At 39.9% G+C, this 26423-nt stretch overlaps 1 protein-coding gene across 1 annotated transcript in view; it reads right to left on the bottom strand.

Annotated features, from left to right (window-relative positions):
- myo3a (myosin IIIA) overlaps window positions 1-19504 on the bottom strand; it is a 48403-nt gene extending 28899 nt beyond the window's left edge. The window contains exons 1-5 of the mRNA XM_070852955.1: window positions 19328-19504; window positions 15665-15799; window positions 8644-8748; window positions 8377-8476; window positions 2712-2788 (exon numbers count right to left, since the gene is read on the bottom strand). Of these exons, the coding sequence (XP_070709056.1) occupies window positions 2712-2788; window positions 8377-8476; window positions 8644-8748; window positions 15665-15799; window positions 19328-19495 (585 nt within the window). The 5' untranslated portion in view covers window positions 19496-19504. The remainder of the gene's footprint in view (window positions 1-2711; window positions 2789-8376; window positions 8477-8643; window positions 8749-15664; window positions 15800-19327) is intronic.
- Between the last annotated feature and the right edge of the window lie 6919 nt (window positions 19505-26423).

Raw genomic sequence — 26423 nt, forward strand, 5'->3', positions numbered from 1 at the left:
ACCTCATTAAACCTTTTGTTTTAGAGCTGCAGTATTAAGAAAATCTCTGCTCCTTTCATCCCTGAAACAACAGAACATCAGAACTTAAGTGTCTGAAGTATCACTTAGTTAATTCATGATCTGTACAGTATGAAGACTAAAGTTGTTTAGTTTGGACCTACATCCTTAGTAGGGATGAAAATATTCAGGTATTGTTATTCTCTCACACACACACACACACACACACACACACACACACACACACACACACACAGTACACTAAACGAACATGTAGCAGAAAATAAACGTGTCTCAAAATATCAGAGGAAGCTAATAAAGATTGAAACAGAGCTCAGCCAAAACTACAGACTCATCCTCATCTGCTGTGGGCAATATAGTGTGCATATACACACACACACACACACACACTCTGACAGTCTATCATCAGTGTCCTTAGGGCAACATGGTACCCAATCAACAAAATGAGTCATCTCTGAGGGGGAGGCATGTGCACACGTAACCACACACAAACTCGCACAAAATCCAACGTTTGTTATCGTCTGAAATCAATATAATTTATATTCCCAACTGTTACTAGGCATGTATTTATGTACACAGACAAGACAAGCAGACAAATCATTACCAGATCATCAAAATGACATTCTGAAACACAAGCACACATGGAAAACAAGCACAAGGTCCCTCACTATTCTGTTACACTTCTACATAACAAATGGAACTAAATGTTAAAAAGTGATAAAAATGCTTCCCAAAAGAGCCAGATGTATGCTCTTAACACGGCATAAATTACCAATCAATAAAGTCAATTAAATGTAGGTGACACAACTTACCCAACAACTCCTTTAGAAAGTAGGTAAGACTGTCTGCCTGTCTGTCTGTCAGCACTGTATATACCGTTCAGAATATTGGTGTTCACAAAGAAACTCAGCAGAGTCAGCAAAGATCATAATAACACTGAAGATCCCTGCTTACTAATCTCACTCCTTTCAACCAAAGACTTCCTAGTCTACAGAGTCCAACCGATATCATTCTTCCTTGATGAATATTTTATACAAATGAGATTAAAATCCTTGAGTCTTGACAGAACACGTGATGCAGTGTTTATTTTAATGAACAATTTGCATCGCACGCAAACCTCATGTAAAAAAGTCCTTTCTGATTTCACTGCAGTGGTTACTGTGGTGTTAGCAGCCATCGTATCCCTTCAGAGGTTGCTAATGGTTCACCCAATCTAATCTTGATCAGTGTTGAGGTTAAGTGTGCAGATGAGTGGTTATGGGATGCCAGTAAGTGTTTTCCCGAGGTGTTGCGGGGTCAGTCCAATGAAATATAAATGAAAGGTGTCCGTTTGATACCCTAAATATGCCTCCGCTCTCTCTGAAAACTTTAGAGTGGCATTCAGCATGCTGTAAATACTGTTGGAGGCTGCTGCCAAAGCATCTTTACGTTTAATCATTTTGCTGCACAGTCAAGATGTCAACTGCAGTGAAGTTGTATTCCTATGTCTAGACAATCTGCTTTTTCTGGTAGTGTTTCCTTGTTTTATTATGTGTCCGCCACCTTTTTTGATTTTAATTATCTATTAAACATTTTTACCACTTCTTCATACAATCAAGAGATATTTGTGTTGAAATTATAACGTATAAGTATCAACTTACTATGAGGAAAGTTCTATTTTTAGTAAGCTACTTTCATTCTTTCAAAGTCCATTAAATGTTCTTTAAATACTAAACTAGTGCTGATACTCCACTGATTTAGCAATGCAGTCCAGAGATATCCTATTTTTTATTCCATGCATTCTTCTTCCTTGTCAACACCTGGTACCTATGGTGCATTACCCAAAATGCAACTTAACAGCCAACAGTTAGGTTGGAAACGTGGGTGTGTTAGGCTAGCAGCAGCTAACATAGCCTTGAGCCTCAGAGATGAGAAGCAGGCTACAGGGATCTGGTGAGCTCTCTTCTTTCTAACTCCACATTCCTAATTGATCAGACTTTGTGCAGCTCAGTCTGGAGCCACAAAGGATTTCTCTTTAGCACTATTTTTATTAAAAACTGACTTATGTGTAAAATGAGTTCCCCTTTCATTGCTGATCTAAGATCGCAAAAAAAGTCACTTGTACACACCCACGATACCCACGTTGAAAAAAATGACTTTCCAACCTGTTATATAAAGGGCACACTACTTCTTGCACTGGCAATAAAAAGTGGCATTGGATATAAATGTGTGCATCTGAACCTTAAGCTACGTAATTCCTGGGGATACTAGGAGGTGAAACACACAGAAACCGTAACTGACGGAAGTAAGAAAACACTCCTGTACAGAAATAGACTTTCAAGAGAAAAGACATTAATCATTGTCACAAAATAAACTCCATCAGATGAATCAAGAGCAACAACACCTCACTTATACACCACTGGAGAAAGTTACATTAACCTGCCACAAAAAGCAAAGGACAAGCAGATGTGACATGTACTCAGTTCTAGATGAAACCATTTTATTGTAGATGGTATATGAACTGCTGGTGCACTGAAGTATCATTAGACAGGAAACGCATGGTGGAGGCTGTCCATCCCATTTGTCCCATGCACATTGTATCTGACAGCGTTATCTCTTTGATTCTGAACTGTGGCCCACTGGGATCTGCTCCAGGCTAATGTAGTGGAAAGAAATGAGTCTGTGTGAGCTTTTATAGGCCAGTTTTACTGTACCTCTGGAGCCATCCAGAAGGGAGTCCCCACAGAGGTGTTCCTCCTCAGACGGGTATTTGTCAGCTGGGCTGAAACACCTGCAGGGAAGAGAATACACACTTTAAGACATTTTAGCCACCCTCTTAGGACGTGTACTCAGTGGAGACACCATCTCAATAACTCCCTTGACATGTGTTTTTTTCAGCCTGGCTGGTAAAACTGATGATCTATGAAAAGGGAAACAGTAAACAGCGGATTGCTGCTAAACTGATACAGGGCTGAATGGATCTTAGAGCTTGCTCATATCCCCCTGATAAAGCGGTCACTATAGTGACAACACACATGCACACCCTCACATGCACACAGAGCCATCAAGCTACAGTGTTTTCCCCTCCAAATGATAGATTGCTTTGAATTACAAATTCTTGTGCGACTGCACTTGATTTTTCCGGGCATTTCAAGAGCAACATTTGAATACACTTCAACTGTAAACAGGCTTTGGCAGCTGTAGACAACATTTCACCTTTTCTCGGAACAAGATATTGTGTATCTAAGTGATTTATTAGCTTATGGGAGCTTGTCTACCTATATAAAAAGAGGAGAAAGTCATGTAGCAACAACCAAGTCAGAGGTGGATAAATTTAGCAAAACGCAGAGAGAAAGAGAGGGCATGTGTGTCCTTGTGTGTGTGTGTGTGTGTTAATGTGGAATAAAAAGCCTGACAAGGAACATGCTGACCCACAATCGTGACTTCAGTCCAGTCCAGACAAATCAGTGTTATGCCACACAGTGATGTATCCCAGGGCTGGCTCAGCTGAAGCAGCGACCAGGACAAAAGCAGAGCCTGGAGACAAAGGAAGCTACCAACGAAAAAAGGTGATCTACCGATGCACGGCATGGGGCTGCAGACCAATGTCTTTTACACAGCATGTCTTGTGTTATTATGTGTGAATCTGAATCACACAATTTCAAAGTGAAGGCTGATTTTCTGCACAATGTGTGTCAGCCATCAGACTTGCAGCATCAAAGCTTTGAGAGATTGAAGGAGTAATAAAAATGTACCAAAATACCCAGATGTCAAAATGTCCAGAAATCGGTTAAAAACATGACACGTGTGCACAGCATCAATGCATTTCTAACAGCATCAGCAATTGTTTTGTGTAAAAGCTCGACGACTTCATTACTGTCGGTACAGTACAGCGCTCTGTTGATGCTGGTGGGGTAGAGCCAGGGGTAGAGAGAAATGCCAGCATGAGAATTGCAGAGGAAAAAAAAGATTGTGTGGCAAATATCGAAGGGGATTAGAAACATGTGCAGGAGGGGACGTATGCAGAGGGCTGACGTGTTGTCACTAAACCACAAAACCACTGCACAGCAACACACCAACCCACATTAGTGAGAACAAACCCGTTGTTTTACATAGATGCAGGCATACACACACAGACCAATGAAACCAAACTACTTAGGTAAACCCGCAATTATTCGATCCAATGTATGGTTACACACACACATCTGCTACAACATACATTAGGTGTATCAATGTGTGAGAATACAGAAACAGACAGGCCCTTCTAAAGCTCTCACAGCCCCTCTCTTTCCACTACATTAGCCCAGAGTGGAGCCTGGTGGGCCACACTTAATAATCATCACAGAGATAACGCTGTCAATTAGAATATTCATGAGAGACCCATGAACGAGCAGCTCCTCTCATTCTTCCACTGCTCTTTTTGGGTACATCTCTTTGCTATTTTGTTTCTCTGCTGGTGATGAGTCACTGCGGGGGCTTTATCTCTTCAGCTGCCTAGTGTAGCGTGCACCCCTCCGCACGAAAAACCATTAATCCCAGCGTGACGCAGTGCCTGCGTGTAGCACTGAGGCAAGCACGAGTCGGCTCCATTTTTTTTTTTGCGTTTTCGTCATACTGCAAGTTTTTATACACGACGGCCCTTTTTTCTCAAACGGTGCTCCCATTTTTCTGATGACATCAATAAACCAATATCTGATAGAAATTTCAGCTGTCAGCAATGTTCAAGTCTTGCAAATCAGCTATAATAAAAGATGTTACAGTTATTTTTGTACCTCACACAGACTGGGAGAGATTCCACCATGGACCTTTCTTTGTTCTTTGAATGCTGTCAAATGCTTAGGTTGGCAAAGACTTAATTGGTGGATGATAACAGGAGTCCACTTCTTATCTGTGCATTTCACTGCCACGTTCATCTCAGGTGGATGACATGACTTTTTCTTACAAAGATAACACATTCAGATTTTTGCATTTGAATGCAGGTGTGTTGCAGATGTTGTTCCAGTTTTCAAAACTCCATATGGTACAAATCAGAAACAAGACTAAGAATCACAACCATGCTGGTGTCTCTGTCAGCCTGCACTCAGGCACAGTGGTGCTTTGAGCTAAATGCTGCCACCAGCATGCTAACATGCTCACACTATCAATGCTGACATGCTGATGTTCAGCAGCTGTAATGTTTATCCTGTTGACGGAACACAAAATACAGCTGATGGGAGGGTCACTCACTACCAAACTATTGCACATATTATTGGATTATTGGATGATGACAGCAGTAAGTGAAAGCATCACTAAAATTATTACAGTTCATCCTGTGGGGACCATAACTCAGAACCATAACTGTGAACCTCCTGATGATGCTAAAGGAAAAGACGGGGGAACATTAATGTTGTCCATTACCCTTAAAGGTCCATAAACTATATTGTGTCAATCCATTTAAGGATATGTGAAAAGCTTCACCAAAATCATTATGACTCATCCTCTGGGCACCATGAATGTTTGTACCTAATGACACGGCAATCCATCTAATAGCTGTCAAAGTATTTCTCTAAAAAACAAAAATATCAGCCTCGTGGTGGCTCTAGAGGGAAAATCAAGGGATTGCCAATGCCAATAGTATCCTCTGGGGAACATGAATGTCAGTACCAAATTTCACAATAATCCATCCAGTAGTTGCCGCTTGTTCTGCTCTATTCCTACCACTCCCTTATCTTTAATGTCCACAGTTCAGCTCATATTGCATTACAAACCCCACTGTTTCCTGTCACAAAGATAATGTTTCTTATTTTACTTTCTATCCCTACATGCATTGTTTCAAGAAGCAAGCAGGAATATAAGAGCAGATAGCAGTGAATATGCATTCTGTCAAGATAGGCTAACATGGAAGTTGAAACTTGCTAGTCGATGTTGCAATTACTCTTTGGTCTCAAAATTAATGCAGTGATGATTTATTGGTGATAATGCCACAACTTAAAATGTAATTACTTCCTATCTGGTTTTCAGGAGTTTCTCCCTGAACAACAAGGGGAACTGAGAGTTGAAAATGTTTTTAGGTAATAAATTTCTTCTTGGGCACATTTCCATAGATACTGTACTCTCAGAGATTCATTACAAGTTTAGCCAGATAAACACGTGATAAGATGTTCTAAAGCAAACAAATGCTTTGTATCACAACAAAATGGTTAGATGTGGTTTGTTGTTGTTTGTCCTCAACTGTAATAATTTCAAATAAATAGTCTCATATGTTGAGATCTCAAAGCCCTTTTCATGATGTACTGCAATAATAGTGAAAGTTTAGATTCACTCTGCAAGATTTTTTCTGTTCTGTTTGTAATATATAGTAATATTAGGCCATGTTTAAATGGATTTAGATTTATATGTATGAATGTTGTCCTTTTTCTGGCTGCTCCCTTCCAGGGTCACCACAGCAGATGATCCGCTTGTAGATTTGGCGTTAGTTTTTTACACCGGATGCCCTTCCTGACGCAACCCTCTCCCATTTTTGGTAGTGGGACTCGGAGGGAGTCGAACCCGGGTTCCCCAGGCCGATGGCATGCGCAATTATCCACTGCGCTACCGGCCGGTATATGTAGATGTATGAATAATATATAGATTAACACATGGTCAGACAAGCTAACGTTAGTTTCAGTGGTTGTGTGTGTGTTGGTTCAGCGGCCATTCTTATTATGATATATTCAATTATTCAGATTTGTAGGAATTATTTGTGCTGCAAGATCAGAATTGTATTACATCTAACTTGTCCTGACAACAAATGCACTATATTTGCTCAGAAACTGAATTTAACTTTGGAACACAAGATTTCATATTTTGGAAAATTTGATGTATGTTGTATAATCGCTGAATAAATATTTGGGACAATATCTTCATCTTCCTAGATTATTTAACATTAATAAGGACAAGTACTCGACTTGGCTGTTTTGACATTTACCAGCAGATATGTTGACAGCCACTGTTATCGAGAGGGACTTATAATGCGTTACCAGTTAAGTGTCCTTTCTGAAGGACACTTTTGACAGCTCAAGTGGACGTAGATGGACTCACTGGGCCGTTGTGCAGATCAATCCAGTGATGCAGTAAATCTCAACCTCTAATTCTTCATAACAAGATATGATGCTTTCACTTTTCTGTTGTAAAATTCTGTTTCTGCTGATGTTGATGAAGCTGCTTTCTCTGCTTTCATAAGCCCACTGTCTCTCTTTCATTATCTGTGAGACTTTTCCATTTTTTGCATTGTAAATAATACATCTAATTTTAGGTGTTTCAAAGGAGCAGATGTAAAATCCAAGACCACAATTAATAAGTAACCACTTTCAATGATATTTAAAACTACAAAAGGGGTAATATCCCTTATTTCAGACAGACACAGACACGTATCTTTTATCTTTAGAGTAAGCTTATACGGACAATGAGCAGGGCTGTAAAAGATATTTATAGAAACTGGAAACATGCAGCTCAAAAAGGGCCCATTAAGCAAATGTGGGTGTTTACAGCACTGACAGTTAAGACACCAAAAATACTCAAACCTGCTATAAAAATGAAGAATATCAAAGCCCAGGATGAAGCCCATCACTGAATATTTAACATGCACAGTTTGAATTACATCTGTAACTTAACTCCTAAAGACTTTGAGGTTTTCCTTCTCTAAAACCAGTGAAATAAACAGCTGTTGAGAATCTCTGACAGGAGGGAGAAGCTGCTCTGCAGGCAAAGGATGGCCCTGCTCCATATTAGCTACTTCACATTCACATATCAAGAGATTTCATTAATACCCCTCCTTCTCCTCTTTATATAAGAGCTGTGCACTTTGTGCTTCGTGGTTAGAAAAGGGCTTTTAAGAGAAGCCCACAATTAGCAGACTAAATGCAAACCTACATACACTTTGAGAGGGGATTTTATTTGTAATGAAAACAGGCAGCTGCTTTTTCAGCCCCTGAAGAAAACAGGGGTGAGTCATTCCCTGGAAATAGTCAGAATGACTTTGCCTATCATGAGCCTTCAGTCCACGTAAAAGGGTTGGGCTGCTCCATGTGCCTCATTTTGTTAAGAAAACTCAGAAGCAAATCAGTGCAAACACAGGATGAATAGCAGCAATGTCCCATGCTGTCTGCAGGAGAATGTAAAAGATATGCTGTAATGGAAAAGTATAATCATGTGCCACCTTGTCAGCTTGTGTAAATGTATTCCAACCTCTCAAGGAAACTAATTAGTGGTACAATTTATTTGACAAGAGGCTGAAGGTAATGGGTTTGACCCTCTTCTGTTAAATAGAGCCATAACATGATTTTCAGTGATTAGAGGATGATGCTACAAAAAAGGCACAGTGTTAAAGCTTATGTTCTGCAAAAAAGACACATAGCGTACCAAAATCCACGAGTTTGACCCCTCCATGCGTTGTCAACAGGATGTTATTGCCTTTGACATCACGGTGGATGGTCTTGTTGACGTGCAGGTGCTGGAGGCCCTGTGGAAAAAAGTGGTTAACAGCTTTTTCTGACAAGCACCTGCCGTCAAAATTATCCCCATTTAAACCCCTTTCACTGAAGCAGTGTATTCAGTGGGAGGTTGTTCTATTGAGCTCTACAGTACAGCATTGTCTCCCCTCATGCACATTGAAAAGGTCGGACTTACCATGAGGGCCTCATGCAAGATGTAGGCAATAATGGCTTCATCCATTCTGTCTCCTCTCTTCAGCATGCCTTTAGCCAGGTCTGTCACAGAGCCACCGTTACAGAGCTGCAACAGAAAAACCCACAAAGAGAAGAGAATAATGAGCAAAAAGTCAACATGAGTCAGCACTCACAGCTGAGCTTATACAAAATGCTGAGATGTGGGGCATCTGTGATGTGCAGAATTTCATGTGGAGGATGAAAAACGTTTTGGTCACAAGATTTCACAGCGAGAAAAGAGATGCTGAAAGTAATTCTGTCAATCTTTAGCGGCTTATCTCTCTGACGCAGCTTACCGAGAGGTGAAAATCGTGTCCATGGGGAGAATGTACATTTTGCGAGCAGGGATTAATCAACGCCGTGACGACTGAGCAAAGTAAATATTAAACATGCACAGATCATCTTCAAATGAATCACATCCTCTTATGTTTTCATACAATAGAAATTATATTAGAAGGTACATACAATTTATAGAGATTCTTGAAACGGGGCGTACCAAGATTAAAATCTGAGTGGGCATTTTTTTCTTCTCGTTGCAAAAAGCATTTGATTTCACACATTTCTTGATGTTTTTTGTGTTATGCTGCATCTGGATATGGACTCCACTGTCAATAGCAATCCCTCTTGGGAAAATTACAGAAAATTACCCAGTAGGTTGCCTTGGCAACAATAATAACCCTTAATTTGGACGTTTCTTTGGGAGATGCCAGAGGTATATGAAAATAACAAGCCCTAACCCTGGGGTCTGCTAGTGAACAGAAATTGTAGATTCTGCATATGATGGTTGTTTGTAAACACACATCTTGTCGCTCTGTGCGGTAAAAGATATCATCTACTGTACAGATGCATTAAACATACAAACATCCCTCTTTCCCCTGTTTGTTATGGCTTGTGAATATTTTGCATTTCAACTCAGTTCTTTAGTTCTGACTGCATGCAAAAACATTTTGTGTTAGACAGGAAATTTCCATCATATCTTTTTATGTATTAAACACTTGTTCTTGTATAATTACACTAATTTCCCGCACTTGTAAACTGAAAGCTTAATTAGGCAATAGACGTGCCGTGGTGTGTGGTTATTTAGGATAAGCATCAGTCCCCTGCGGTGATCGTACCAAGGAGATTGTGCAGTGCGTATTAGAAAAGGTTACTAATAAAAAAACCTATATATATTAACACTATAGGATTTTTCAATTCACATTCAAAATGAGAGGTAACTGTACCCAACCATTTATTTTCCTAAAATGCTTAAGGAGACAGGATGTTACCTGTACTACTTGTATGTTTTTGACAAAAAGAAAATGATTGCACCATTTTGAATCATTCATCTATGAACACCTTCCAGTATTAAGAGCTGCAGGTATGATATTTGCAGCTTTGTGCCCAAATCTACAAATAAGGACCCATTTTGTCATCTCATTATAATCCCACTGATGGGGCTTTCTTGCCTTTGCACATATTTTGTTTTTATTCTTACTGCAACTAATTGAGCCACATGAAGCTATGAATTGCCTCTTCCACTTACAGCTGACAGTGAGCACCTTTTAAAATAAAACAAAGCACTACATTTAGTTGATTTTCGTAAGACAACTGTCTTTTACTGTTGGTATTGGTTAGTTTTGTGTCTCTTTGCAGTCATTTTGTGTCACGTTGTGGTTGTTTTGCATCTCTTTGTGGTAATATTGCCTCACCTTGAAGTAATTTTGAGTCTCTTTGAGTCTTATTGTAGTTACTGATTGATTTTCCAACAAGAAATGACAAGAGTGACTTCCAATAGAAACTCTGGCCCAGGGGCCCCATGACCACTTGGGGCATATTCATTAATCCGACCATGCACTCCATGCAGAGAGTGAAGTCTCTGACCTTGACTAAGCGATGGCATAAGTTTTCAACGGCGTGCCTCGAGTCTGTTTTCAATCTGCCTATCAATCTATCCTATCCATCAGGAGCCCAGAGAGCTGTTGCAGGATGGATGGCAAGTATCTCAGCTGCCACATGGGGAGTTTAATCACTCCTTCTCTCTAGTATCAGACGTGCAGACAAACTGCAGTTAAGCAGAGAATACCACAGAGGCTTCCACAGACAGCACAGTCCTCTGACAATGAGGCCGCGCCTGACGTCAGTCCACATCACTGCTGCCATATCACCTGTCATCATTAAATTACACAGGGCAGACGGACAAATCCATATTAATGAGAGGTCCTGTGTCCTAGATTTGGCAAAGCTAAATGTTAGCGCTCTCACCTCAGCCACAGTACCCACTTCCAGAAAGTGATGCTTGACATGAACATTAATTATTTGACATGTGATGAAGACTCAAACCTCTGCAGAGTGGAAATGACATATGAAACTTCAGACTTGGTTTGATTTAAATCTTCTACAGATTCAACCAGATTACCCAAACTTTTCTATGAAGTAAACGCTTGGTTTCAGGAATGTAAACACAACTACTCTAAGAATAATTTACTGATAACTTCTCCATAATATTAATGCAGATATAACAAACCACATATTCCCATTAAATTGAGTCACCTGTGACTGTGATAACTAAACTATGATAGTGACTGTAAAAGTCAATGGGGATGTGCAAAACATCTTACGACATAATAACGTTAATAATCCTTTAAGTCTAGTAAAAGTGGCAAATTGGTCACGTGAACATTTTTAGGTTAAAGTTCCCACACCACAAATTTATGTTCAGCCTTTAATGTCAAATATAGACCTTCATTAGAAAGCACACAACTACTGATTTTGATTTGTTTTTTTCTGCTAGTTGCAAATAAGGCATCACCATAAGGGAATAAAAGGTTTTAAGGGGAAAGTCACCACTAATTCAATTGATTGCTAAAGAGAAGTCTCAAATCTAGGCTGCAAAACAACAAAACTCTGTTATTACTAAAAAGATAATAATAACAATAATAATAATAATAGGATAAGAGGAACTTTAATAATATAATTGCTTGTTAAGATCCATGTCTTACATCTTCATCTCAAATATCACACAAGTTTCTACAGAACTATCGATTTTCAAAGAAAAAACTGAATACACTGAATAGTAAGTGGGGTATTCTCCATTACAAATGAGGTCAGGTGCTTGTTTAGTCATGTAAATGAAAGTAGTCGATCAAAGACGAGTAAAAGAAGAAGTGGATGAAACAAATGTAAAGATGAAACAAACTGGGACGCTCCTCTGACTGCGGCCGTTAAAACACACAGGTGCTGACTTTTTAGTCAACCATCTTTGATGTGCATTTCCCTTCAAAAATATATTTATCTATAGTGTGTTTTTTATTTACTGTCAGATTACTGGCCGTAGGGAGTTGCCTCATGTCTGCACCCGTGAGTACGCGTGTGTGTTCCTGTGTATGTGACACGCTGGCTCGTCTCCAGAGAAAAACACTCCTATTGTTACTGTGGCCTTATCGTTTACACGGGCATAATAGCTGGCGCTAGGTGTCTACTTTCTGGCACCATTTATTGTAAAGCCCTAACAAGGAATACCATTTTATACCTCATTGTCAATTAATGACTGTAGAGGTTGGGGTGCGAGGGCAGGATGCGTCAGGACAGAGACAAATGCAGGCCGCAGCACTTTATGTTTTGACTTTCTGAGGGTGTCTGAAAGAAATGTGGTACAATGAGAGAAGGCAAACAAAAAGGTCAAAAATCATTGTCTCGGTTTAGATGGAGATTTTCTATTTATATTTACATATATATTTAGCTGTTAATTCTTCTGTACTTTTACTTGAGCTATATTTTGAATGCAGGATTTTAATGCAGTATTAAGTAAGTAAGCAATGACAATAAACTCTGGCTGAGCTATCATGTACCATGTGGCTTATTACTCAGGAATTATTATTTTCAGCCACTCTACCATAAAGGCGTGTTCAGTGCAGTGACACAGAGATATTTTGGCATGTTGTTCCATCTCTGAAGAGAAACTCAAACTCCTAAAGATGCCATTGCAATTTTGGTTCTGATAGAGGACCTTCATGCCCAATTACTTCTTCCATTTCCTAATGATAGAGCCCATTAATTTTTAAGTTTTGACTGTATATAATCCTCTGTGAGCTGTCGGACCTTGTATTAATGATGCTTTCAATCAGTTACATTTTCAAGTAGAAGGGGTACTATAATTAGACTATAACTGAGCTGAACAATCACTATGTGCCCAAAATGAACCTGTTTCACAATATTTTCTTATTCACTTGACGACACAAGGTGACAATCACATACATTACCAAAAAGCAGCTGGCTTCATGCTGTCACTATCAAATCTCTACTGCCATTAGAAACATGAATCAGAATTCACACATGACTGTATCCTGATGCAGAAGCAGGACTGTATGAATGAACATATAAACAACATGTTCCTGCCTTTTTAAAGTGATATTTTTACAGAGTATTTGTTACAAATGGCGATGATGGTGGAGGTGTGACAACATATTGAAAAATATGTGATATGTGGTCTGCAAAGTCATTAAAGTTATCATGAAACTCATGTGCACATCTCACAGCAGAGATCAACAACTAAACATAGAGCCAGCTTTTCTATGTACTAGATACACTCTAATTATTGCTACCATTATCAATAGTATAGTCACAATGAAGCAGTGGTAAAGGAATTAGCAGTCAAATTAAAACAATCTGCAATATCAGCACAGAGTGATGCATTTGTAATTTAACCTAGTGACTTTTTCATTTTTTGCATAATAAAAGATGAGATACATCTTTAAAATGAGCCTTTAAAGGTTGAACTAATCATTGGCCTTCAATTAACAGGGTATATGAATGAAACATGGGGGCTCGTAAATGAAATGCACATCCAAATCAGGTTTCTCTTTCCAATTAGAGAATAAAAGTCGCTCCATCATCGCTATCTTTTGAAGTATTTTTAAACTCTTTGGGAGCAGAATTAGGCAGTCATACATGAAAGCTTGCTCATCTCTGCCAACATCCGCTATCATAAAAGAACACACTACAGAGGCAAAGCCAAAAGCTTGCAGACCCCTATGAGGGGCTAACAAAGTACAGGATGCAATTTGTATGAATTCTGTTCATAATGAGCGGTGTGCTGTCAGTGCAGGGCAGAGAAAGGCTCCTCTCAGCAGAGCTAAAGGATGGAAAATTACAGTTTAGAAAGGAGGGACAGTAACCATGGTGAATGACCACCTCACTGCCTGCTTTCCTGTCTCTTCACTGCTAAAACCCTTGTGCATCTACTTCAGAGCACACACACACACACACACACACACACACACACACACACTCAGCCCCACATAGCCACTTGCTAAACTGTCAGGCAGTGATTTCAGCCTCAGGATTAGCCACCAGATTTGGACTGCTGGCTGCAGATTTTTGCAAGGCAAATTTTGAAAAATGGAAATGCAAACCAGAGGGGAAACGGGGAGTAAACAAAGTAGCAAAGCTGGCTGAACTCTCCTAACACCAGATTTGTAGTTTTACTGAAAAGAATTGAATCCTGACAGACAAAAAAAAAAACTATGATACAAAAGCAACACTCAATCTTAAAAGATAAAGGTATAATTTGTTTTCCTACAATGCAGTGTGTGGTCTGATAACGCAAGCATCTTAGATCGTACTTGATGTCCAAGTAAAGTAATTGCAGGGTCCTCTACAAAGGTCAGGAGGAAGGACAGCGATGAAAAGGGAAGAAACACAAGCTGGGGAGGTGAAAACTATCTACTGGGTTAGCATAACACTGCTGCTGTTGATGCAAAGCCCATTGAGCTTGGATTACTGAAATATGGACACTCTGTTCTGGCACTTCTGTACTGGATAATGGAAAAAGGAACAGTGCAATGTTCCTGTTAGTGGAGATGGCCATTTCTTTTTAAGGTGCAATCAGGAAAAGAGTCTTTGCTGAGACCAAAAGCAAAATCCAGTGGAATACTGAACTTGCAGGATGCAGAGAAAAGCAAACCTCCAACTAACCTACCAACCAACCTTAGAGTCACTAAATATGGTACCTTTAATTCTTCAATAATACTGTTTCAAAGCCCCTCAGGACCACAGCTGTGTCACTTTGCCACCATTCTTTCCTATCAAAAATCCTTAAGTTTGCTGATCATGTTTACCAGACGTCTGTAGGTTTGTACTGCTCGCTATCAAAGCAGGAACACAAATTACATGGTCAGAAAGTCAAAAGGCAAAGAAAACCTGCATCTGCCACCATGTTGGACCCCACAAACACTTTCCCTCCTCTGAGGTTGACCTCCATTACATGTTTGTCTAGAACTTGACATTTGAAAAGGGCTACAGTGGGCAATGAAATATGAAAGATGGAGAACTGGAGAGCTGGAGGCTTTTTTAGATGCACAGAAAGCAGCAGCAGCAAGGTCCCCTTGAACTTTCACAAACTCGTACTTGTATAGGCACAAGAAAGCAGTCTCAGGACAAATGCAGTCATGTTCTTGTTTGTATTCAGTCACCAATTTAGCAGACCAACTTTGCTCAAGTGCAGCAACAACAAAACACTTTTTTATCCTTTCCACCATTTTAGCATATTCCACCTAAAATCCAAACAGAAACCAGCTACAAGAGACATGTGGCTCTGTGCTCCAGCCTGATTCAGTAGGTGTATAACCTAATACAATGAGACAGCCCCTGTTAACAGAAATCCCAGCTCTGCTGCTCTCAGCAGGGTGCCCAGGAGGCATGCACCTCAACACCCAACACATCCATGTCGTTGGCCTGCTACCAAATCTCCCAGGTGGCCTATAAGTAAAGTCCAAGACTGCCCGTGGCTTAAACTGTTGCATAATCCCTGGGCAGATTTGGTCACCGCTGCATATACCTGGCGAGACATGCTGTGTGAAGTACAATCAGACCTTTAATCTGCACTTACGCAGTCTTTGTCTGCATGGTACATCCACAGTATAAATGCTATTTAAGGTTTCATTCAAATAGGTTATTGCAAACACATAGTGGCTTTTCTATTCAAATACAACAAGTGTCCCTACCTCCAGTACGAGCCATAGCTGATCTCCACATTTGACATCCTTCTTGTAGTACATCCCGTAGAATTTGACAACATTGGCATGGTCAGAAAGAGCTTTGAGGATGTTGTACTCTGCTTCGATCTCCTCGTCAATATCCTGAAAGATAAAGACAAAGATCAGTGAACATGAAAAAAGAGATACATTTCATTTTGTCAGCTTTGTCATGTTTTGTGCATGTTTACCAACCATTTTTATATTTTCTGATGCTTGCCCTGGTTACAGTCTTTCTGCTAAACAAAGCTGTAGCAAGGCCAAGCAAGATTCAGCTTCATATTCAACAGATAGATACAGTTATCGATCTTCTTTTCTAACTCTGACAAAGAAAACAAATAAGCACTCTGTTGCTACTACATAGGACAAATTATTAAGTCTACATCACTAATTATGGACTTAAATGAGGGTAAAAATGGCAAAGTGTGAATGCTTCTAGCATAATTAAGATGTCCTGATCTTAATTATGCTAGAAGCATTCACACTTTGAATACAGCTCATACTTCTGCTACTGCTACTACTAATAACTATGCTAATGCTGCTAATACTTCTGCTACTACTAACACTTCTGCTACTGCTAATACTACCGCTAATACCTCTGCTGCTACTGCTAATACACTAATTTGTATTTACTACCAATGCTAATACTTCCGCTACTGCTAGTACTACCGCTAATGCTAATACCATTACCACTGCTAATGCTAATATTTACTGCTAATGCTAATAATACTGCTAATACTTCTGCTACTGCGACATTCCCAACAATGGTTGTTTCCACATTTTTTGTTTAAGAATTTCAGTAGTCAGCACTCATTTTGCCTTTTCTGGCTAAACAATTATCGGATACTCTTTCACTGTATGTTGTGACCGTAAAGCTAAGAAGACAGTAAGAGTATCTTATATAGAAATCTTGCTGCTGCCATCGGGCATTTGGTACCGGGCCGCACAGAAAAAAAAAAAAAAAAAAAAAAAAAAAAAAAAAAAATATATATATATATATATATATATATATATATATATATATTTTTTTTTTTTTATTGATGATCAGAGTCTGAAAGATGTTTTTAATTTTGAAAAATGACCGGATTCTCTCCCAATTACATCCGTTTGTCCGTCTGTGCCTCGTGACACAGGTTAAGACAGGTCGCTCGTCTCGGTCACGTGATATGCTACCTCCAGTTAAGCTAGCACAAATGAGTAAAACACAAACGTCTTTGGAAAGCTTGTTTGGAAAGGGGAAAAGGCCCGATGAGGGAAGAAGAAGAAGAAGAGCCTACGACTTCCAAGAAGAAGAAGAAGAAAAGCTGCATTTAAAAGACAATATCAGGAATCCTGCTTAAAATACGGATTTATCGCCACAGGTGATTCTCACGCGACAAGCTAGCAAACGAGCTAGCTTCAAAACTGCTTCGGCACATGGAGACCAAGCACCCTGCATTAAAAGACGGGCCTGTTTTGAAAGAAAAAAACGTGAACAAGAAGGACAGAAGCAAGTACTGATGGCCACCACAACCACATCAACAAACGTGAGTGCACTGAGAGCATCATTCTTGGTGGCTAACTGTATGCTAAGGTGAAGAACTGATCCTGCCCGCCGATAAGGACATAAGACGTGAACTTCTAGGAGAAACCTGAAGTCTGTCACTTCAGGGGGAAAATGACAACTGTCTTCAAGACCCACGGACTGCGAAAGACTGGATCCGCGATCCATTTGTGATCCATCCAAACCAGGTGAATCGAGCCTGCCCGCTCCAGAAGAAGATCAACTGCTGCAGAGTGAAAATGACTGTGGCCTTAAAACTGTGTCTCAGACAACAACTCTGTCGGTGTTCTGGATTAAAATCAAGGCAGAATATCCTGAGATCGCCACAAAAGCACTAAAAAGAAACAACCTCAGGGCTCCCACTAATTCAGGGTAATGGTGAGTTGTATTTTTATGCACTTGTATTTGTTTTTATGCCCCCCACACCTTGAAGGCCGGGCCGTGAAAATATTGTCTTACATGAAACCGATCTGTGGCACAAAAAAGGTTGGGGACCGCTGATCTATACAGCATAACACATATTATTATACTCATGAGGGGATTTTTCAATATAGTTGTGCCTTATGTAATAGGTCTATACATGAAATAATCGACCCAGTGATTAAAACGATGGTCTTCACAGAGTAGTGGTCTGTAGATAATCATTCTTTAATAATGAGAAACAGTAACAAATTCACAAAAGACTAATGAGACCTATATTAGCATGAAGGCTGGATTTAATAGAAATGGCTGCTCATTAGGGCTGCTCAATAAGCCATGCAGTCCACTGTTGCTTCAAAATAGACAACAGAGGAGGTTTTATCAGTTCATGCAGGACACAAGGACACATAACACGAGATCAGTGGCAATCACTTTCTAAAACTGTTCTTTAGAAAGTATGAAAGCTTCCATTATTGTTGTTTTCTGACCTTTGCTGATGGTAACTGCTCAAAAATTGTGGTACCTCTTGCCAAGTAATGTTCTGTAATTGGTAAAAATGTGCTTTATGGGATGGATCAGTCTCACACTGCCAGAAGTAACACCATGCATCTCTCCTCTATGTCAAAATGTTCTTGCTTTAGGCCAACTAGGCCAGCTTCACACACTTCTGCAGAGGTGTCAGATGTGTTTTGGCTCAATGCTGCACAAGCAAAGTGCTGCTAATGATATAACCAACTAATGATGAATAACTCATCAGCATTTTGCTGTGATCATTTGCTCATGGGTGTAAATGGAAGGAAACTCCTTTTCTAAATGTCCTGTGCAGAGAAGAAAGCAGGGCAGCACAATGTTTTTCTTGCCAAGTGCTGAGCAGGAGAGCCGCTCATTATGCTGATAATTTATCACATGTACCAGAAATCTGTCAACATATTTTCCAGACGTTTTTACACCTATTCCACCTGTTAAATCCATCGGTGTAAGACGATTGCATCCTTTCTGGAAGGTCTTTCTACTATAAGGTTGAAGGAATGTTATGGGGCCTTAAACAGTAAGTTTGACCCTTTTCATTGTTTTCTACTGGGTGCATTTCTCATGTCCTTTTCATTTGGTACTGTTTGAAGTAAACTTGGGCAAAAGAGTATGACATAGAAATACACAGCACATATTATCATCATCTGTTGCTGTCAGGGTTGTGGGCTGTAAAAAAAAAAAAAATTAAAAGCCTGAAATAATGCATGAAAACTGGTAGAAATATGCAGGCTAGACAGCTGACAGCACACCATAAAGTTAGCAAAATACCAAAATAGATGCAAAAAGAAAAAATGGTTGGCGAGATCTAATCTGTGTTGCTGTCTAAATCTCTAACATACAGATGTTATAAATGCGACAGATTTAGAACCAGAGGACAGTAGCTTGGCTGCTCCACAAAAGGTATAAATATACAGCCTTTAGCTTCTTTAACAAGCACTGACTACATGTGCATGGCACGGTGTAAGGACATTATCCAAAACGGTATAAAACATGTGAACTTAGACCCACACTAATAGAAATAGTACAACCTAAAACTGGGGCCTAAAGTTGCAGCCTTCTGTCTGAGTCGACTTTTGTTTCAAGTCATTTACACTGAAATACATTAATGTTGGACATTCCAGATAAGAGAGACCACTTACATGGATGGGATCCAGTATCTTCACAGCTGCTTTACTTCCATCAGTTTTGTTGAGCACTTTGTAGACTTTTCCGTACGTCCCTTTGCCAATTGTCTCGATGATTTCCCAGGTGTCAGTGGGATCCGGAAAGTTGTCAAAGACAATCGATTTTCCTGGTTTTGGAAACATCTTCAGGAGAGATCTCCTGTGGAAGAAAACACTATTTTCACTATTGGAAAAGAAAAAGGTGGTATACAATAAACTGCAATATGCAAGTGGATGTGCTTATATATTGATATCAATCCATGGAAGAATTTAGTAAACATGTTAGTGATGAAGAAAAGAATCCATGTTCATACAGGTATATAGAAAACCACGTTGTTGAGGAAGACAAAAGGACTGGTATCCTTTTAATGACCAATTAATGGTTTCACTATACAGAAGCGTAACCAGATGAGTGGCTTGTCTAGTTTTTAAAGTGTTGTCATGCTGGTTTGTTTGGGAATTACACTGGAAGCAAATTAAGTGTTTAAGTATAGGATAATCCAGTGGTAGCTTGGTAGTTGGGAGTTAATTTTTAGGGTTTGGTGCCTTGACACTATAGTAATACTCTTCTTTGGAGCTGCATGGTGCTATAGTGTTAAAATATCAAACAGAAACACTCCACAGCCTTGAAGCTGTACTGGTGGCTCTCATTTAGAGGGGACTAAGACCGGTTTGAGCTTAAGTGTGATAAATTCCTGACATAGTGTTGTGTTGCACTGTATTTGCAACAAAAGGACATACAGCTTTCAGCAATGTCTTTTCCTGAAAGGATTCATTTGTATCTCAAAACACTTGGTATGCAGTTATTTCTGGGACTGATGTTCTTTCCACTCATATTGCATTGAGCACGCTGTAGCTTGGAGCTAGATGCAAATAAATGCTACTTAAGGATTTCACAGTTGCAATGCAAGATGACACAAGTTCTTTTGGAGCAGGCTGACTCATGGTGAAGTCACGGGGTTTTATTATTGGGAGATTTAAAAAGCATAATAAACACAGATTGTGGATGCTGATAAATGAAGAGCTTCTATGAAGTTGATGTTAAAGTAACTGTTGATAATTGATAAACAATTTGTCATTTAAACCACCAGAAGTTGTAATTGTAGCTAACTTAAAACATTGTCTGATAACTACAGACTTGAGAACAGTCTAGTCCATTCACCTCTCTCAAGCTCTCAAAGGTGTGTGTTTCCTACCCTCAGAGAGTCTCAGTTTCAAAGCAATGTTCAAAAAAAAATTAAACATAGGGTTATCAAACACTAGAAGAGAAAAAAAACCTGACTGTATCTATGCATGGAAATGTGCAAAGGAAAGTTAATCAGAGGCAACCAATGATCATGTAAAGGAAAACACTGCTAAATCCTCCACAAACACCTCTAAGCACACCTTTCATAAACTCAAGACAAGGGTGCCCTCAGAGTTTTGCAGTCAGAAATGAATCCACACAAAACTAAAACCATAGTCTAAGCAGAATAAATGGAAACAAACTTACATTGCTCTCTCAATAAGAACATTTTTGAAAAACAATTAATCCATTTCTGTGCAAAAGGTTGGCGGTGGAAGCAGTGGACAGGCCAGTCTGGCCTGGCTGTGAGTGTAAACCACAGAGGAGGAGCTAACGCCGTTAATCTCACCAGCAATTCCCCTGCTCCGGGGCTGCCATTGGAAACCATCTCTAAGTGGTAGGAGATACGGTGAGATTAGCAGGAATTAGCCGCTGTTGCAGCGTGAGCCTTTCCCCATATAGACGCCCATTCATACACAAAGGAAAGCTGGTTAGAGACTGACAGTGCACAGTGCTGCAGAGGGCCACTCCTCTTTTTATCGTCAGTGGTCACTTTATTTATGTTCAAGGAAGTGTGCTGCCATGGCTGCACTTCCCAGCAGTTACTTTTTCGAAACTAGTATTCATTATGATTTAAATCAGTTTGACTGAATTACTGTGAACAACTGTAAACACAGACATTATTTTGAGGTGATATTATCAGTCATTGCTTATTCAAAGCAATTAGACTCCTATACATGTGTCCATGTGCAGGTAATTGCACTTGTGTTAACCTAATGTACAGTGCCTAAGTAACCTGCTGACATCTTCAATAATACATCACTGCCTCTATATGTGACAACATGCTGTGACACATGAGACAGGAGGGCGAAACCAGAGGACTCACACTGGACACCTCCAACAGGAGCCCAGGCTGCAAGGAAATAACCCCTTAGAGGAGACAGTGTGTGTGTGTATGTGTCTGTTTGCATGGGGTTATCTAAGCTTGTGTGTGCCCTGGAGCTCTGGCTCGCTGTCACTTTTAGTTAGTTGTTTGGGGATGTGGCATTAACCACAGTGTGTGTGCACAAATAATGAACTGCACATGTATAACTGAGCATGCATTCACTGTATAACAGATGCACCACTGTGGTTTTCAAAGCAAAATACAGTTTTTCTTATAAAGGTCAAAACATTTCTGATGCTGAAAATCTCCCAAAAGAAAAAGTAAAGTCAAAAAGTTTGACTTGTTTTTGATGTGTGTGATGAAGCAGAGGTTTTCGGCCGCTCGAAGCTTTTAGAGGAAACTGAAGATCCATTTGGCAAAAGGAGCCGACCTGGACTAATCTGTGACGCTGATGAGTGGGTTAAAGTTTCGGCTTAACCTTGGCACAAGAAGACTGCTGGTCTGCAAGCCAAGATAATCTGCCTCACTGAACACAACAAAGTCCAAAAGTGCAGTACTTTCACTTGCAGAGCATTAGTTTTGTTAAAGAATAAGCAAATAGTTGTTAATGGAAGCGTACAGATAAATATCATCACGCTACGGCAAGCACAAAAATCGCATGTTGACTGTTTGGTTCTTGCTATTTTCCGACATACAAACAGTAATAAAAGTATCACAATAACATTCACAAGAAAAGAAGAAACACTGAAATGTTTCGAATCAAAACTTTTAAAAGGCATAACCTTCCCACACACTGAACACAAGTCATGCTCCTCTACAGATTTGAATTATGGCAAATCAAATTAAAAATAACAGCACTGATTAATAACTACTGCAATATTTATGTTTACTGACCTTTGATGGCTGATGGTGAGAGGGAACAAAACAAACAGCAACACATGGATGGCCAGGGTAAAGCGCAACACGGATGCAGGCACACACACGTACTGCATGCACAGGTGAACACATGCACACAGGTAAGCACACACACACGGCTGCGATGTGCCACTCCCACAGTTTGCAAATAAGAAATCCAAATGAAGCAGCCATGCTTCCATTCGCTTTAACTACAAAAACAATTAAAAGATGCACACATTTTCAGGCCAGCCAATAACAAATATACATCCTTTTTTAGTTTTTAGCGTAGCCAAAAGTCATCATTATACTTACTCTTTGTAAGTGCATTTACATGCCTGCTGTAGCTGATAGCATTAGCAAGAGCGTGTAGTTCCTGTGTGTCCCAACCTCCTCAACTATATATTAAACATCAAGTATAAGGAACACAATATTGCTGAGCATACCAAAGTTATTAGACTCTCGTAATTAGTTTAAGTAATTAGATTTAGCATGAGGGCGTCCAGCAGCCAGCAGCCGATGAGTCTGATAGTGTCATAAATTAGCCTGGAGAAGACAAGCTAACAACAGGCGAGTGCATGGACGGCAGTGGAGGAGCGAGTCAGGTGTAACAGGCCATGACTGCACTGGAGCGCTCACAGCATCGTTTAGCAGTGTCCCATTACAGAGGCACTGCTGGGGAAAGAGCCACTGTGGGCCTGAGCCAGAGCTGGACTGAGAGTTCGGTTCAGAGTCTGATGACATTTAAGACATAGATCATTACATCTCCTGAGATATTTGTACAACTATTGGACCACAACACCAGTCCAGCTCGGCGTGTTTACCTTATTAAAGCGACATAGTGTTGTAATGAGCATTTGTTAATGAATGATCACAATATTAAAATGTATAATTTGAAATGGTTTACTAACGTTTGCAGATGATTTCAGCGGCGAGTGAATCTTGTGATCCTCCATTTAAAAAGTTCACAGCTGTTTGTCTGATGAAATGTGATCTTAATATCTAAGAAACTGCCACTAGTAAACTTAATACCTTTAATTTGACAATGCAAGTAACACTTTAAAACTTTGTTAAATTACGTCCTTTATCAACCTCTTCATATAGTGGAAAAATTTGATTTCATGCAGCTATGACTTACTGTCTGCAAATCATTGATTCTGCTCAAACTGTCAGAAACTAATTGCTCAAGCAGTGAAGCTGTTAATTTATCATACAGACTAACAGATGGTTCAGTGATTGTTTTCCCCTAAACAGTCAGAGGCATGTATCCATCACAGAAAGAAAAACTCTCCCCTATTATTCAGCAAAGCACTAAAAAGTCTGTGAGACCTAATTGTTTTTGCCCAACCCAATCAACATTTCAAATTCAAAATCGAGTCATATAAAGCTATATGATAACACAACACACTGACTGAACTCTGTTATCCTTTGGGGCTGTAATTTTCTTTCATTTTCTGTTATTTTGGCTGGTCCAGACTACCTCTTGTTTAACATCATGAATGCTTCAGTAGTTATTATCACACACGTTTGGATGTGTTGGAGCGGACTGAAAATGTATGCTTAGTTAGGATACAAAAGCATAAGAAGCTCCAGTCCCGTCTCCTGAAAATCAATACCGTCATTAGAAAATGTACTCCAGTCCAGTTTCAGCTCTCAAGGTAGACTCAGCACAGTACAGCACAGTGGAACAAAGCATGTAATAACAGGTTGCACTCATACGGAGGCCTCACTAGCTGAAATATTGATGGCAGCTGCTCAATTATGAGCTCAGAATAACAAATCTATGGTTTCTCCTGTTCCTCACAGCTGGTTTTTAACAGGACTGTGACTGGAGGGAGAACTGGTGGCTATTTTAACGTATTTGTTTAATCTTTTTCAAGGAGCAAGTTTGTGATCGTGCCTACCTACAGTGGCTCCTCAGATTCATGAAACTAAGAAGAACATCATCGACATGTGAGAGTCACACATGCCAAACTACTATTGTTACTTTCACTAGAAAGTAGGAGGAGGACATTCAGTAGAAGAATAAGGAGAATTAGAAGAAGACATCCTACAAATACTCTCTGTCAAATGTCTGAGGAGACTAATTTTCCATTTCTAAAAGAGGAACTACACGAGGTCCAGAGCTTTGATGGTGCCATAAAGCCTCATCAATCAATCTCTTTTAGGGCCCCTGGTTTTTGTCAGTAATAAATGTGGGAGCCAGAGATCTCTCTGTCCATTACAGATGCACTGCGAGGCTCAGCTCTGTCCTCACCTCCGCCTCTTACAGAAGACCTCCCCCCTCCCTGTCTAAGGGGGGATGGGAAGGGGGAGATCAACGTGCCGACTTAAGTGTGGCTTCCTCAAGCACATCCTCTGGGCCTGCACGACTGCAGCAGACCAACCTCATTTCCTGCTCTGCTGCTTTACAAATGGCTCCTGGAAGCTGAACCAAGAGCAAGGATGGAGATGCACTGATGGCCATAATAGCCGTATGATTAGAGCGGGCAAAGGTCCAGCTCAGTGTGCAAACTGGACACACCTCCCTGCCCCCCTCCTCACTATTTGACCAGTTTGAGAACAGATGCAAATGATCGAGGGTTTATATAGCTTATGACAATTTAAAAAAAAATACTGCTTTTAGTCTTTTTACATGTTTCATGGTAATCACTCTCATGGTTGGCTTAGTGTTTCTAAACTTTCCCAGTGTCAATTAAAGGTACAATATGTAAGATTTGGCCAGAATTTTAGTTTTTAACTTCGAAAAACAACAAAATGCAAAGAAATAACATTATTGATGTTATGTCAAAGACATCTGTGTACTGTTTTGAGGTGATATCCACTGCAGTTAGCATGCCAACGAGCCAGCCCCGGCCTGCACTGTCTCATAATACCACTTTGTACCTCAAGGGTGATAGTGAGTCACTGAAGCATCCAGTCTGCCCTCAGTCCAACATGAAGCAGCGCTGCCCCAGCTATTACAGCTATCACAGCTATTGTGAGACTGCTTTGTTGAATTCGTTATTCTGATTGGGCAATGAACATGGCAGAAGCGATAAAATCAAATCAATTAAATCCTTTTTAAATCAGTATTTGTCAAATCATTGATGTCTTTATTACGAAGCTCTAATAACGAACAGTGAGCAAAACCAGCTTTAGTGCAAAACAAACCCGGACAGGGTGATGCAGGACGAAGCTCTTTAGTGCAAGTAATGACGACACAAACTGTACCGAAAAAACATTCCAGATGCCGTGGCCAATATGTTGCTACGTTTTTGTTTCCCTCTAGTGCCCCCATGAGGTGACATGACATTTGTAGTTTTTAGTGAAATCTTCTGCGACTATGAGATTGCCATGAAATTTGGTGCAGATATTCCTGGTGCTCAGAAGATGATCCCTCCTCACTGTGGTGATTTTTTTTCGTTATCAAGTCAAATATCTTAACATCTCAATTTTGTACCTTCGTGGTTCCCTGATGATCTATTCTAATGATTCCATGACTTTGGCATGCTCCAGCATGACCATGAAGATGACAAATGTCGTTTTGAGTAAAGTATCTTGACAACGATTGTATGTATCGTCTCAAAATTCAGTTCATGTCAGCCTCAGGATGAATTTTAATCACCTGACTGTGACTTTTTAAGAGCCATCCTTAGCTCAGAAGTCAGTGCTACTCTACTGGCATTAGTGCTACTCGTGCTACTGAGAGGAAGGTAAAAGGAATTACTTCCTGCATATATTTAAAAAAAAAAACGACTGGTTAGAATTAATATTCATTACCATGAATGTGTGAATCTGCATCATTGCTTCACTAAAACCATTCTGTCCAACATGTTAACAGTAATACTGCAGCAAAACTAACAGAGTTTTAATATCAGGGTTGTGCAAGAACTTCCTAAGGAGTACATCATGTTTGCCTCTCTTTGCCTAATGCTGCATGTATGAAATATTGGATGATAACCCACGTGTGACACCGAGCCAAATGTGTGACGTGTTACATAAGCAGTTAATAGGCTTAATTTCCT

Source organism: Pempheris klunzingeri, chromosome 21, assembly GCF_042242105.1.
Source record: "Pempheris klunzingeri isolate RE-2024b chromosome 21, fPemKlu1.hap1, whole genome shotgun sequence".
In the NCBI taxonomy this organism is placed as follows: domain Eukaryota; kingdom Metazoa; phylum Chordata; class Actinopteri; order Acropomatiformes; family Pempheridae; genus Pempheris; species Pempheris klunzingeri.